Source organism: Ascaphus truei, chromosome 19 (assembly GCF_040206685.1).
Source record: "Ascaphus truei isolate aAscTru1 chromosome 19, aAscTru1.hap1, whole genome shotgun sequence".
Classification (NCBI taxonomy): Eukaryota; Metazoa; Chordata; class Amphibia; order Anura; family Ascaphidae; genus Ascaphus; species Ascaphus truei.
This window is the reverse complement of record NC_134501.1, coordinates 927973-943967: the sequence shown is the minus strand read 5'-3', so window position 1 is coordinate 943967 and position 15995 is coordinate 927973. Positions and strand designations below refer to the sequence as shown.

The following is a 15995-nucleotide window of genomic DNA, read 5'->3' as shown; positions in this document are numbered from 1 at the left end:
TAATTGGCACTTACAGCTGTAATGTGAGCAGTACTTAGACATACACACTAACAAATGTCTTACAAAATTAGCTTCATGCTTCAAGTTTTGGCTTTTACAGCAGCGGTGCTCAACTCCAGTCCTCAAGACCACCCCAACAGGTCAGGTTTTAAGGATATCCCACTGATTGAGCTACCTGTGCTGGAGCTGGGATATCTTTAAAACCTGACCTGTTGGGGGCTCTTGAGGACTTGTGTGGAGCACTCCTGCTTTTCATAATGAAACCATTTGGATGCAATCCAAATAATACCCTTTAGATCCCAAATGTGTGATTTGTACATTAGCAATGAACGTACCAATGGGTTTGTAAACTGTTTCATGTTATTAGGATACTTCACACATTTTGGAAAATAAAAAAAATTCACTCCCATGAAAGTCCAATGCTTTATATTTTATTTAAAATGTGCGATCTCTAAAGATATTTTTATCATTATTTTGCCTTTTGATTTGTAGTACTCCAGAAATATCTGCTTCATTTTTTTTCCCACAATCCAAAATTGGAAGATACATTTTTTTCCCTCAGAGGGAGTCAAAAAAACAAATGCTGACTATTTTGAGAAGGGTTTGATTTCCTCTGGGTTTTCTTTTTCAAAACCTGTTTCATAAGGATAGCACCTTATCTGGCCCTAAAGTGTAATTATTTCGGAGAAACCACATTCATACTATGTTGAAGAACTGAAGGCGAAAAATTAACTTGTACAAATTATAAACGGTATCGACCATATCAATCAAATGTATTTAGCTTCAGCAACCATGTGAGGAATTGGATATGTAAATTCACATATATACAGAATATTAATGCCATGCAAAACTTTCACTTTTGTTGTTGTTCCTGCTCCAAATATATAGAGCTTTGTGTTACAACTATCGATAGTTTTTTTGAGTTTCCATTTCTTGATAGTAGAAAATGAAACCTCTGTACATTATAGTCTTAAAAATATATATATAAATCTTTATCGGGAAACAATTTCATATTTTTTTCCCCCTTGGAGATATTTAGAAGTCAATGGACATTGAACCCTGAGCCGACTCTTCTCGGTTGCGAACGTAAATCTCGCAAGGGATCTCTTCCATTACCCGGTCCTCTATGACCTGCTCAGGGCAGTCATGGGTCTGTTTAAAAGTATAGGTACTTTTCTTAAAGGTGCTATTGAATGTCTTCATTGGCTGAGGCTGTGCAAAATCATTGCGGAAAGGAAGATCCATTGAGCTTAGGTTGGTCCTGCTCTGTTTCAAAGTTGCAGTTTGAGATCCACAGTGATGGTCGTGAATACATCGCGAAGTGGTGGATGAGCGCCTTGTTTTTTGGTAGTTCTCCAGTTCCTCGGACAAATCGGCCAAGTCTGCCGAGATTTCTTTGTCCCTTAATGAAAACAGCTCATAATGGGGTGGATCAAAAACCTCTTGAAATCCCGTTTTGTTGAACGTCGTCGTCTTCCGAGCGATTACTTTTTTACGAGGCTGCTTCACTTGCACAAGAATGGAAATTATAAGGAGGACCAAAACAATCCCAGAAGATATTCCAATAATCGTCCCATGGGTCCTTGTGATTTGTTCAAACAACCCAGTTTCTTTCCTTTCTGTAAAAAAAAAAAAAAAAAAGATAGTTAAATTAGCAGTGGGAGCAATACTGCAGGAATTAGCAGACTTAGTGCTGTAGGCATTTACTCTATAATAGTTATAGAAACTAATTAGTGATATTTCACCAGCACTAAAGGTTATAAACGTGGATAAAATAATGTTAATGGACATCATCTACAGCTATAGATTACTAATAGCTATTATATATTTTTTATAACTATTTTTTTTATTGAGCAGCTCACATAAAATACAATTACAAATAACACTTCCGTTGATGCACAAATGCTGGTGATGCAGCACCATATGCATAAAAGTAGTAAATAGTATATAGTATGATAAAAACATAAACATTGAGCAATTAAAAAATTGGAATTTAATAGGTAAATACAAAAACAATAATACAGAAGAGGAAACAAACGGGTAGGAGAAGAGGGAACCAAAATAAGACAAAATAGGGAAGGCAGAAAAAAAGAAGAGATCAATGAATTATGCTCCTCAAAAGAATTCATTTTGACACAACACATTCTTAAAACTTGAAATGTATTTGCCCATTCCATATTAAAACATATACTACTATTAGTATGATTATTAAAAGAGAAGTGAGGGAGGATACTAACAGTGGAGATAGTCACCTCTGTCAATAAGTGGATATATTAATACTCAATGTCAGTTTGGTGACAGGGAGAAAAATATCACTCATTTCAATACTAGTGTCTTGAAAATATGTTCCACCGCATAGATTGCTATTATACTGATGAGATGGCTATTGAGCTAAATGAACTTATCACCAGTTGGGTATAATGCAGGGAACAGACCTTCAGAGTTGAATCAACACTTTTCTGGTAATGGGTATTTGGCCAAGTTTACCAAACTAGAGGTGTATGAACTAACATGGTAATTTCACAGCTATGGGTTAAAATTAGCTAGTCTTCGTAAATGGCAAGACTGCGTGGACAACCGGGCAATGTGCCTGCCTTAAATGTACAGATATGAGGCCAAACTACCTGTCTTCCAAGTAACAGCAGATTTTACTCAGCAAGTGTAGCAACATAGGTAGCAGATACAGTAGATCAGGGGTGGGGAACATTTTTTCTGCCAAGAGCCATTTGGATATTTATAACATCGTTCGCTGGCCATACAGACACAGGCAGACAGGCACACGGCAGGCACACAGCAGGCACACGGCAGGCACATGGCAGGCACACAGCAGGCATGTAGGCACACAGAACCCCGCCCCCTACCTCTGGTAGTTGCTACTGCTGCTGGGGGGATCATGTAGGGCGGATGCTGGGGTAAGTGCGGGGGGAACTGCTGGAGAATCATGGGAGAAGTGCGGTGACTGCTGCGGGGGGAGTGCGGGGGAAGTACGGTGGCTGCGGGGGGATCGCTGGGGCTAGTACGGTGGCTGCTGGGGATCGTGTAGGGCGCCTCACACCACCTCCTCCCAATTGGGCGCGCAGCGGCCATTTTTTTTAAAATTAGTGCGACCCCGGTTATAGCAGTTGCCTTAGCAGGGCCAGACTAAATGATTTCGAGGGCCTTATACGGCTTTCGGGCCTGACATTCCCCACCCCTGCAGTAGATGGAGTATCCATCAATATTGGCTCTCATAAGCCACAACGGAAAACAGTGTAGCCATTTGGAGATTGATTAGTGGAGGTAACTGTAATCGATCTACTCTCACTTGCTAACTTTCAATTACCCAACTTGCTAAGACCTAGCACTCAAAAGCTTCCAACATTGTCAGCCTCACTGTAGACTCATGGCCCCTGACGAACCTCCATAGCTGGAGGGAACCGTACGTCGAGGCACGTCAATGTGACGTAAGTGGACGCCAATGGGTCTGCAAGATCCAAAGAAAAAAGGGGAAAACACCCTATTATAAAATAGGGAAGAAACACGGATTGTGAGATTGTGGAAACTAGCCAAGTACATCCTTTATTTAAACATTTGGGAGAACAGTGCACGGCTCTAGAAGAGTGAAAACAGTTGGGTAATGAAGTGAAACAAAAATCTAGGTATAAATAAACCTTCCGGTAAGAAGTCAGATAATGCATTTAAAAACATTGTAAAGTATTTCCAATGTGCATATTATTTAACATATCTAGAAAACCTTTGTATAACAAATAAGACAAACAGCACCACCTAAATGGATAATAACGCCCAATAGGGCTAATATAGATAAGGTGCAGGGAGTCCCTATCAACTCCAGAAGGGTAATATATTGAAACAAATAGCAACCCCCACTTAAAAATACTTAAGTCAGAAAAACATCAACAAAGTATATTTTACTCATAAATATGAGAATAAAAGTGAAATACTGTACAATGTAAGCATACAGATAACAGAGCAATCAAACATAGTGTGAACAGAAAGGACAAATTAATAGGGAAAATAAGGGGGGGGAAAGGGGGGGAAGGAAAAATAAGAAAAAGTAACACAATAATATTCACAAGAGTGTCAAGGGGGGCAACATTAACGTTTCAGGGTAATAACCCCTTTCTTCTGGCCCATCCCTACATACATAACATGTAGTACTTCCCTGAATCAGATCAAAAAATGATCTCGCAAAAATGATCCAACAAAGTCCAATCAGGAGTTTCAAAAGAGAAAGCGGAGAAGCGAGGATCCCCACCAGCTGCTGAATGCGCAAGCAGCGGCTGTTGAGAGTGGCGTCTACCCGACGCTGATGCGAGGCAACCGGTATCCACAAGGGCGGACTTCGGACTACGTATTGGGGGCAAATGTGAGTGGCCATTTTTCTGTGAATGTACCCACTAAAGTATTCGCATTAACACCCTGCTCTAAGTCGGTTTTTCTTGTGTGTATACCCTGTATATATCCCTGTATATATCCCTGTATATATCCCTGTATATATGTTCATCTTGGAGCTGAGACGAGATTCAGGTTGACAATCACAGCAATCAAATATCCCACCTATATGGAAGAGGCGGCCCTTGTGGGGCACACTGCGGGTATTATCTCTTGAAAGTGTGAGTGTTCACTCTATAGGTGTTACCATCTCACATTTTGTTTTGTTCTTTATTTTTGGCCACATATCCAATGGTTCCTGAGCTTCCCGCTTCTGTCTACAACGTATATCCCAAAGGTAATACACCTGCCTGCTTCTAAAGGTGCCATCCAAGCGGCCGAATATTTTTGTGTTTTTTAAACATAGGATTGAAGTATGGGGTCTCTGGAGCTGAACCTCATTAATTTCCGCTTCGGGGACCCCTTGCACCCAGAGAAACTTACCTCCAAAGGGGGTGCTGGTATCTCTCTGTTTTTTAAAGCTCCTGTGTCAAGTGGGCTAATATGAAGCGGCATGGGATGATGTCATGGCTTCCTATTGGCCCTCAGGATGCGGGAGCTTTGAAAAGCGGCGATTCTGTGATCCCTGCTAGCGACCCCTCTACAGAGGTAAATATCTCCGGACGCAGAGATTCCCTGGAGCAGACATTGAAGGCGTTCAGCTCCGGAGAGCCGCTGCTTCAATCCTATGTTAAAAAATGGTAAGAAAGTAGCTTGGATTGCTTCTTGAAGAACAGCGCTGTTACTGTTCTTAATGAGCTGTAGCCAATGTTAATACCCCATTAGCTTCTTTCATAGCCCTTTTATTGTGGCAGCAATGGACAAAAGAATAAGCGGGAATGTCATTAAACTTTTACATTTTTTTGGTCGTGGAGAATATCTCTCTTTTACTGGTAAAAAAAATCTGCCCACCAAAGGGACATTTGTGGTTGTGAAAGCTTGCACTCTTTTTAACCACAAGTTATCTATTAACCCGTTGGGTGCCGGAAGAGCCGTTCCTCGTCTCAGATCGCGTTGAATTTGATCTCACCCTAAAAACATGAGCAGGTAGATTATGATGTCGCTACTACCTCGTGGGGACCCTGGAATGCCAAACCCCATGATGCAGTAGCTACAGTATGTCAAGCACCACCCAAAGGGTTAAAGATATCACGTCTACCTTACTTTTGTTTGTCTACTCTATGGGCTAACACGGTACCATCCTCTATCTGTGACTGTAATCAGGGGGTAATAGAGGCAAAGCATATTATATGAAGAAATATAGTCTAGGTTCGCTTTGTAAGCAAAAGAGCTACTTAGAAATAACATTGCATCGCTGGATAACCTGTTTGTTTTGCCTGGCATGTGTATTGATTTGAAATTAGACTCCTACTTAACCTGCAATAACACTGAGAAGTCATTGCTCTCTTTTGTGAAAATGATTTTCTAGCTGGCCTGAAGAGTCGGATTTGACATGTTTTGCCAGCACGTGCCTTTGCATGCAGACTAATACATTTTCCGGATTGCAATTTATTATGCAGATTTTGTCTCGATGTTTAAGACACAAAGGATCCAACCTCTTTCCATTAACTTCGGCTTGCTAGCACTCTCACAGGGCGACCTCTTGGTCTAGTATTCCACTTTCTCTGAGAAGGCTTCCCTTCTGCACATTGGTGATACTCTTGGTGTATTTAAATGTTTCTTTCCTAATCTTCTTTTTCTATCAAGTATTCCCTAATGTACATGATGAAGGTCCTTTAGGCCAGCGCTGCGCAAACTGGGGGGTGCACCCCCCAAGGGGGCGGGAGATTTGTCGGGGGGGGGGGGGTGCAGGCGGTTGCAGAGGCTCCACGCTCTTCCCCAAGGTATTTCATTTAATGCCGGGGATCATGTGAAGACTCTGCAACACTCCACTTACCTTGATTCAGCTGGCTGTGTGACGCGTTGCCATGGCAACGCCGCAGAACCATGTGATGTGATGACCTGTCAACATAGCTTCAAATGACGCCACGTGGTCATGGCATGACGTCACATGACCTCCGCACGCTGAGAAGCATGGTATGGGGGGGGGGGGGCACAGGCACCAGGGGATAAGGCGGGGGGGCGCAGCGCAAATAGTTTGCACACCCCTGCTTTAGGCTATATCCCCAGTCCTCCTGGCTGCACGCACGCCTGGCGCCGCGATCGGTGGTCTGTAGGGGAGCTCTAGGGGAGTGTGGGGAGGGGGGGGGCATGATGGGGGGCGCCACCATGATGAGGCATATCTGCCCTGCCATTGGCTGCATGCCACCCACGTGACTGAGTCACGGCACGGGAAGATAAAAATCTTGTCTTTCCTGCTAGTGGCCACACACACACAGCCACTGGGGCCTGTCCCATAGAGGGCTGTGCCGTGGTGTGTGGCACGCACACCACGGCGCGCGCCATCGTGACCAACGGGGACTCCGCCTTAGTCATTCCTTGTACATTGTATGATTTAGCTGTGACCACTTTAGTTGTTCTTCAGACAGACCTGTACAAATAGTGATAGACACAGAGCAAACTGACCCCACCTTCAGTCAGAGTAAATGTATGGGAGGTTAGTGATGAAACTGTGATAGAGCCGACCAGGCCAGCATCGCACTGAAACGCCCATTGACTTGTTAAATTCCCATTGATACCAGGCTGATCGGCACTGTTACAGGTCAGCGAATAACCCCCACTGACACTCCTACACTCGCTCTCTCTCTATAATATACAATATAACATTCTTTAGTCCGCCCCTCTGTGAGACATAGCTCAGCAGCGAATAACCCCCACTGACACTCCTACACTCGCTCTCTCTCTATAATATACAATATAACATTCTTTAGTCCGCCCCTCTGTGAGACATAGCTCAGCAGCGAATAACCCCCACTGACACTCCTACACTCGCTCTCTCTCTATAATATACAATATAACATTCTTTAGTCCGCCCCTCTGTGAGACATAGCTCAGCAGCGAATAACCCCCACTGACACTCCTACACTCGCTCTCTCTCTATAATATACAATATAACATTCTTTAGTCCGCCCCTCTGTGAGACATAGCTCAGCAGCGAATAACCCCCACTGATACTCCTACACTCACTCTCTCTCTATAATATACAATATAACATTCTTTAGTCCGCCCCTCTGTGAGACATAGCTCAGCAGCGAATAACCCCCACTGACACTCCTACACTCGCTCTCTCTATAATATACAATATAACATTCTTTAGTCCGCCCCTCTGTGAGACATAGCTCAGCAGCGAATAACCCCCACTGATACTCCTACACTCACTCTCTCTCTATAATATACAATATAACATTCTTTAGTCCGCCCCTCTGTGAGACATAGCTCAGCAGCGAATAACCCCCACTGACACTCCTACACTCGCTCTCTCTCTATAATATACAATATAACATTCTTTAGTCCGCCCCTCTGTGAGACATAGCTCAGCAGCGAATAACCCCCACTGACACTCCTACACTCGCTCTCTCTCTATAATATACAATATAACATTCTTTAGTCCGCCCCTCTGTGAGACATAGCTCAGCAGCGAATAACCCCCACTGACACTCCTACACTCGCTCTCTCTCTATAATATACAATATAACATTCTTTAGTCCGCCCCTCTGTGAGATATAGCTCAGCAGCGAATAACCCCCACTGACACTCCTACACTCGCTCTCTCTCTATAATATACAATATAACATTCTTTAGTCCGCCCCTCTGTGAGACATAGCTCAGCAGCGAATAACCCCCACTGACACTCCTACACTCGCTCTCTCTCTATAATATACAATATAACATTCTTTAGTCCGCCCCTCTGTGAGACATAGCTCAGCAGCGAATAACCCCCACTGACACTCCTACACTCGCGCTCTCTCTATAATATACAATATAACATTCTTTAGTCCACCCCTCTGTGAGACATAGCTCAGCAGCGAATAACCCCCACTGATACTCCTACACTCGCTCTCTCTCTATAATATACAATATAACATTCTTTAGTCCGCCCCTCTGTGAGACATAGCTCAGCAGCGAATAACCCCCACTGACACTCCTACACTCGCTCTCTCTCTCTATAATATACAATATAACATTCTTTAGTCCGCCCCTCTGTGAGACATAGCTCAGCAGTGAATAACCCCCACTGACACTCCTACACTCGCTCTCTCTCTATAATATACAATATAACATTCTTTAGTCCGCCCCTCTGTGAGATATAGCTCAGCAGTGATATCCCCCACTGACACTCCTACACTCGCTCTCTCTCTATAATATACAATATAACATTCTTTAGTCCGCCCCTCTGTGAGACATAGCTCAGCAGTGATATCCCAATGCACATAGCCTGGGGGCAGAGATTGAGAGTCCGATAGCTATAAAGTTTACAAAACTGAGAGAGAAGGAACCCAACTGTAGCACTCAAGCTCACCCTCTGGTGATGAATGTTGTAATTAAAACATAATCTTTATTATTGTTAGCAACCAAATAAAATAAAGGGTATTAAAATGACAGACTGAAGGTATGTGCTGGATCCAAATGCTGACAGCCGTACAGGCTCAGGATCCTGATATATAAGTGTGCCAATGGAAAATGCTACTAGCACACTAAATCACAGTCATTGTAAAAGATCTGTATGGAAGTGGGTACGTACAGGGAAATATCATATACAAGATAACATACGCTGTAAATCACTGGAACAAGTAACCTAATAAATCAAGGTAAGGAGAGTAGAGTGATTGGATTTACAGTTGCCGGTGGGTGATTATGGTGTCACATTTATATTATATAGATACACCACAATTCAACCGGCAGGGAAAAAGTGTGATCAGAGCTCAGCTGGGTGCTCTCTGTGTAACTGTGGGCAAAAGTATGGGTAAATCTATACCATTGCTGTTGCTGGCTTGACCTTAGGTAACCTATAGGGGATCTGCAGCAGTGATCAAGGTAGGTGTATATATCTGACTATCGCATATCATCAAGATCAGGTACGCTGAGATGGAAATGCTAAGGTAAGTACTTAGGGCCAATGTCACTGTATACGGTCCCTATAAATACAGACCCCTAGGCGTAGATAGGTATATCTGTAGGGCTGACATCAGTGCTTTGGCCTCAAATAACCTTGGGGTGAACCATATGATATAGAGGGCGTCCTCTGTTCACCCTTTGTGTAAGGAAGGTTAGTAGCATGTAAGTATTGAGGCGTCAAAAGCACTTGAACATCAGGATCAGCCTGGTAACACACAGTTGTAGCAGCTACTGCTGTTCACATTAATAAAAATGTACTGGTTAGTTGCCCATATGTACTGCTAACAGAGGAGACTTTGTGTAAGGTAGGTAATAGCAGAGATGTGCTAACAGAGAGACTTTGTGTAAGGTAGGTAATAGCAGAGATGTGCTAACAGAGGAGACTCTTGTGTAAGGTAGGTAATAGCCGAGATGTGCTAACAGAGAGACTTTGTGTAAGGTAGGTAATAGCAGAGATGTGCTAACAGAGGAGACTTTGTGTAAGGTAGGTAATAGCAGAGATGTGCTAACAGAGAGACTTTGTGTAAGGTAGGTAATAGCAGAGATGTGCTAACAGAGGAGACTTTGTGTAAGGTAGGTAATAGCAGAGATGTGCTAACAGAGAGACTTTGTGTAAGGTAGGTAATAGCAGAGATGTGCTGTCAGAGGAAACTCTTGTGTAAGGTAGGTAATAGCAGAGATGTGCTAACAGAGGAGACTCTTGTGTAAGGTAGATAATAGCAGAGATGTGCTGTCAGAGGAGACTCTTGTAGTCATGTATGTGCAGAAGGTAAGTAAACCTGGCTAATCAAGTAATGAAACTAATCGTAAGTACATATGTATCTCTCCTGAGAGGGTGTAGTTGCCCTGTAACTATGGAGGAGGTTATTAGTGTCTGTCGGGGCACATAATAGACCTGTATAGAGCACGTACACAGAGCCGCACCAGCTCGCAGTGCGAGGTAGTCAGAACTGTGCGCGTGCACGTCTGAAAACAGAGCCGACGCGCGCGTTTCGCGAGAGACGCTTTCTCACGGCAAAGTGGTAAGTACTATCGTAGCTATAAAGTTTAGACAGAAAGCAGGGGAAGAAAGAATATGTCAGTTGACGTGAAGACAAAGCAAGAATACTGGAGGAGAGAGAGGCGGAAAGAATTGGGGACTTCATACAGTAAGATATTAAATGAAAGATGATGCGTTGGAGAGAGAGGGGAGGATGATAGAGAAAGTGGGGGAGAAAGGAGGGAAGACAGAGAGAAGGAAGGGGGAAAAAAAAGTAAAATCTGTCATTACTTTTCAGATACCAGGGTAGGTGCACAAATCGTGCATGGGCTTAGCCCTAGTGTGTGTGTGTGTGTGTGTGTGTGTGTGTGTGTGTGTGTGTGTGTGTGTGTGTGTGTGTGTGTGTGTGTGTGTGTGTGTGTGTATACATAGATACACATACATACATATATACTTTTAAAGCTTTACACCCTTCTGCTCCTCCTTACATCTGAGCCCTAATTTCTCGCTATGCATTATCCCGACTCTTGCGTTCTTCTCAAGGATGTATTCTCTCTACCCCCTTTGTATCTAAAGCCCTCTCCCGCCTTAAACCTTTCTCACTGACTGCCCCTCACCTCTGGAATGCCCATCTCCTCAATACCCGACTAGCACCCTCTCTATCCACCTTTAGACCCACCTTAAATCACACTTACTTAAAGAAGCATATGAATAGCACTGGATAATCCTGGACACACGATACATAAAGCTTGGCCCCCTGCAGACGCACTAACCAGAATTCCCTCCTACTGTCTGTACATTCTCCATAGCTACCAATTAGATTGTAAGCTCCTCGGGGCAGGGACTCCACTTCCAAAATGTTACGTTTATGTCTGAAGCACTTATTCCCATGATCTATTATTTATATTATCTGTTATTTATATGATTACCACGTGTATTACTACTGTGAAGCGCTATGTACATTAATGGCGCTATATAAATAAAGACATACAATACAATACAATACATACATAATATATATATATATATATAAATATATATAAATATATATATATATATATATATTTTATATATATATATATATATATATATATATATATATATATATATATATATAAAATATATATATTTTTTTAATCAAAAACAAATACTCAATACCGTTCTGTGTCTAACGAAATGCTTTTATTTGTGCGAGCTTTCGAGATACACTGATCTCTTCTTCGGGCGATGCTACTATATCTCTTTCTATATATTTAGAAGCATCGCTGTGTTACAATTCACAGTTTTTGCTGTGTATATATACCTACCTTTGCAATGATTTTCATCCCAGGGGTATGCACAGTTTTGAATTCCATTGCAGACCAAAGAATTATTGATGCACATGTTGCTATGGCAAAAGAAAGTGTTGCTGGGACAGGGAGCTGCAGCGAGAAAACACAGATACTGTTAATGTGAAGCTACATTGTATTATCATTGGCTTGTGTTTTAAATTTTAATCTGTATGCTAATTGCAGAAGCTGCACACATGGTTTGCTTTGTATAAACTAATGATACCAGTAATACCAGTGGTCCAAGAGGGTTAAAAAGGGACTTATACTGTGCCTTATCTGTCCCCTATGGCAAAGAAAAGTTAAACACATCTACATGTTTTAAACATTGAGACAGAGTAGCACTCTGGGATAGTCTTCATAAAATAAGTCCCCTTTTCTTAAAAAAAAAATAAACAAATTGAAATATGTATGTGAATAGGAAAGTAATGTAGTCTGTACTCCCTGCAACATAACATGTCATAGTACTAACACTATGAACTGCTCAAGGGGACTAGTGTACTCCCTGCAACATAACATGTCATATTACTAACACTATGAACTGCTCAAGGGGACTAGTGTACTCCCTGCAACATAACATCTCATAGTACTAACACTATGAACTGCTCAAGGGGACTAGTGTACTCCCTGCACCATAACATGTCATAGTACTAACACTATGAACTGCTCACGGGGGCTAGTGTACTCCCTGCAACATAACATCTCATAGTACTAACACTATGAACTGCTCAAGGGGACTAGTGTACTCCCTGCACCATAACATGTCATAGTACTAACACTATGAACTGCTCAAGGGGACTAGTGTACTCCCTGCAACATAACATGTCATAGTACTAACACTATGAACTGCTCACGGGGACTAGTGTACTCCCTGCACCATAACATGTCATAGTACTAACACTATGAACTGCTCACGGGGACTAGTGTACTCCCTGCACCATAACATGTCATAGTACTAACACTATGAACTGCTCACGGGGACTAGTGTACTCCCTGCACCATAACATGTCATAGTACTAACACTATGAACTGCTCACGGGGACTAGTGTACTCCCTGCACCATAACATGTCATAGTACTAACACTATGAACTGCTCAAGGGGGCTAGTGTACTCCCTGCAACTTAACATGTCATTGTACTAACACTATGAACTGCTCACGGGGGCTAGTGTACTCCCTGCACCATAACATGTCATAGTACTAACACTATGAACTGCTCAAGGGGGCTAGTGTACTCCCTGCAACATAACATGTCATAGTACTAACACTATGAACTGCTCACGGGGACTAGTGTACTCCCTGCACCATAACATGTCATAGTACTAACACTATGAACTGCTCACGGGGACTAGTGTACTCCCTGCACCATAACATGTCATAGTACTAACACTATGAACTGCTCAAGGGGGCTAGTGTACTCCCTGCACCATAATATGTCATTGTACTAACACTATGAACTGCTCACGGGGGCTAGTGTACTACCTGCAACATAACATGTCATAGTACTAACACTATGAACTGCTCATGGGGGCTAGTGTACTCCCTGCACCATAACATGTCATTGTACTAACACTATGAACTGCTCACGGGGGCTGGACAGGGCAGTAATACAAATATGGTTATATAGCCCCCTCCTCATGATGTATGATATAATATAAGGGCAGAAGAAGAGATCGATGCTGCAGCCGCTCGAGAGGACTGGGACTCACCAGGTAAAATTAAAAACAGGAATACTTTATTTAAACTACATGAAGGGAACACTCGAGACAACGAGAATGAGAAACCTCCTCCCACGCTACTCCAACACCGATCCCCATACACTGTGCTTCTGCAGCCGAGCCTCATTGAGTCTTTATGGTGCTAGCAGTGTTTTTCTCACCAACTCTCTCTCCCATCCATTCACTCCCATACTCGTGTATTCAGCATTACTAGCTCACAGCAATTGGGCTGTTTACCTTTGAGCTTCACAGACGGCTTCTCTGCTATATAATATAAGGGCAGCTACGTCATCCAGGGGAAGGAAATTTAGCGCTGCGTGGCCACAGCTGCAGATGGAGACGGCTACAGATGGCTGGCAAGCTCATCTAAAAGGATAGTACGGTATTCTCTCCCAGCAGATGGCCCATCAAGGGAATTCTGCGGGTGTCCCATCCAAAAGCGTTAAACCTTGCTGTTCTTGGGGCCCCGGTTTTCCGCATTTTGTTTCCTGTGGCCACAATAACCGTAAGTATGGCTACGTGTGTACCTATTTAGTCCACAACATATATTGGGGGCCAGCCACCCGGACACCACCTTATGGTCAGATGTGGCAATAATACATTGGTTTGCATGCCCCCTCCTGACAGTGAAGATGCAAACCCATTAATTGTTGGCGGGACAAATCTACTTACGGTCTACGAAAGATGTGAAAAGCATCCGGAATCTGCTCAGCCTGCTGCCCTCATCTGCCCACATTCGGACCACCCCAGTCTCTGTTTGCAACATCACGTCATTTGCCACAGTGCTGCAGAACTTGGCCTTCAGGTTCTCTATTGAGCTACTGCCATCATAAACAGCCACAAAGTTTCGCTTGCATTCATTAGAATGTTCCATTTGATAGTCTAGGAATCTCAAGTAAATCTGTCAAGAAGAAAAAGGAAAATCCCTTAGTGCTGGATTCTCCACTCGGGTCTTCAAGACCCCCAACAGGTGACGTTTCTAGGATATCCCAGCATCTGCACAGGTTGCTCAATCAGTCCCTGCTTCAGCACATGTGGCTCAATCAGTTCCTGCTTCAGCACATGTGGCTCAATCAGTTCCTGCTTAAGTACAGGTGGCTCAATTGAGCCATCTGTGCTAAAGCATGGACCAATCAGTCCCTGCTTCAATACAGGTGGCTCAATTGGGCTCAGTATTCGACTGAGCCGCTGATTGAGCCACCTGTGCTGGAGTTGGGGTATCCCTAAAACCTGACCTGATGGGGGATGGGGGAGGGGGGGAGCATTGAGTGTTGGGGTTGAGAACTCCTGCCTTAGTGGAACAGGACATAACCCTTTGGCCAACCATTATGATGTTCCTTGTATGTTATGAGGCCTGGGAAGCATTTTGAATGCACCAGGAACGTCATGCTGTTTTTGCTCATTTTCTAGATCGGGCTTGCACTCTGTAGCGGTGAACATGATCATAACATGCATGAAACCCTCGTCAGATACATCACAGCCCCTGCTTACGACCATATGATTGCCATCCTGGAAGACTAGTGGCCCTCGGGTGCAGCTAGTATTTCGGCAGTAAAAGGTTTAAAATAAAAAGTATTCTTTTTTATGAAAAGACGGAGATACAGTGCACCACCAATATACCTTGATAAAGCGCCCAATGGCGTGAAACGCGTAGGTGGTTCTTTCTTTTTTGAACATGACCTAATAAACTAATAATAATCCTTTTTTTTTTTTTGGAGTTCAGCCTCCCAGCATTTTTCCTTAAAATCTCTGTTTTTTCATCTCTGTTCCTGGATTCAGAGGATCTACACAGTGAAGGTTCCCAGTTTTAACCTATATGACCATCAGGACATATTCTTTTCAACAAAATGTGGATGTTTTGTCACTTTTATGATTGGACCTGTTTGGCTACTTCAGACTGTTTGTATCACTGTGTTCCATGAGAAGAAATCTGTGATGTCATTATTACTGGTTCCTGTGCTTTTTTCTTATTATGAAAGTCCAGGTAGGCGCTTTCTTCATACACACAGATCTGGCCACTCTTCATTTTTTTAAGGTCAATTTTTAAGGGAAACTTAATTATTGCAATCAGACATATGAAGAATCATACAGTGCCGTTACTCGTTAGAGCACAATATTCCTTTTTAGGATTATCATTAGTTTTTTCCATAAAAGAAAGCACTGCCCCACATTTACTATGCTGTGCCGGGGCATTGCAGTGCTGGAAGACCCCTTAACCGCCCATTCAAGTGAATAGGCCCTAAGGTGTTTTCTGGGGCCATGAATTGTATTATGGTGTAGATTATGGTGTAGCACTAATTAGTGATATGGCCTATGGTTCTTTATGTGCTACAGTAAAGATTCTTACCAAAGTCTTTATATTTAATACAAAAACAGATTTCATTTTTCAAAGCTCCTGTTCTGAAAAACCATTAATTCACTACTAGAATTATACCTCTGTGACAATTTGTAGAATGACACAGACATAATCTATTTTCCAAACTCCGTAACAATTCAAAAAGAGAAGGAGCTATAAATAAATGCT

The 15995-nt window shown here is 42.8% G+C and overlaps 1 protein-coding gene across 1 annotated transcript in view; it reads right to left on the bottom strand.

Annotated features, from left to right (window-relative positions):
• Positions 1 to 742: 742 nt before the first annotated feature.
• NETO2 (neuropilin and tolloid like 2) overlaps positions 743 to 15995 on the bottom strand; it is a 55337-nt gene continuing 40084 nt past the window's right edge. The window contains exons 7-9 of the mRNA XM_075576275.1: positions 14144 to 14372; positions 11734 to 11847; positions 743 to 1619 (exon numbers count right to left, since the gene is read on the bottom strand). Coding sequence (XP_075432390.1) covers positions 1036 to 1619; positions 11734 to 11847; positions 14144 to 14372 — 927 coding nt within the window. The 3' untranslated portion in view covers positions 743 to 1035. The remainder of the gene's footprint in view (positions 1620 to 11733; positions 11848 to 14143; positions 14373 to 15995) is intronic.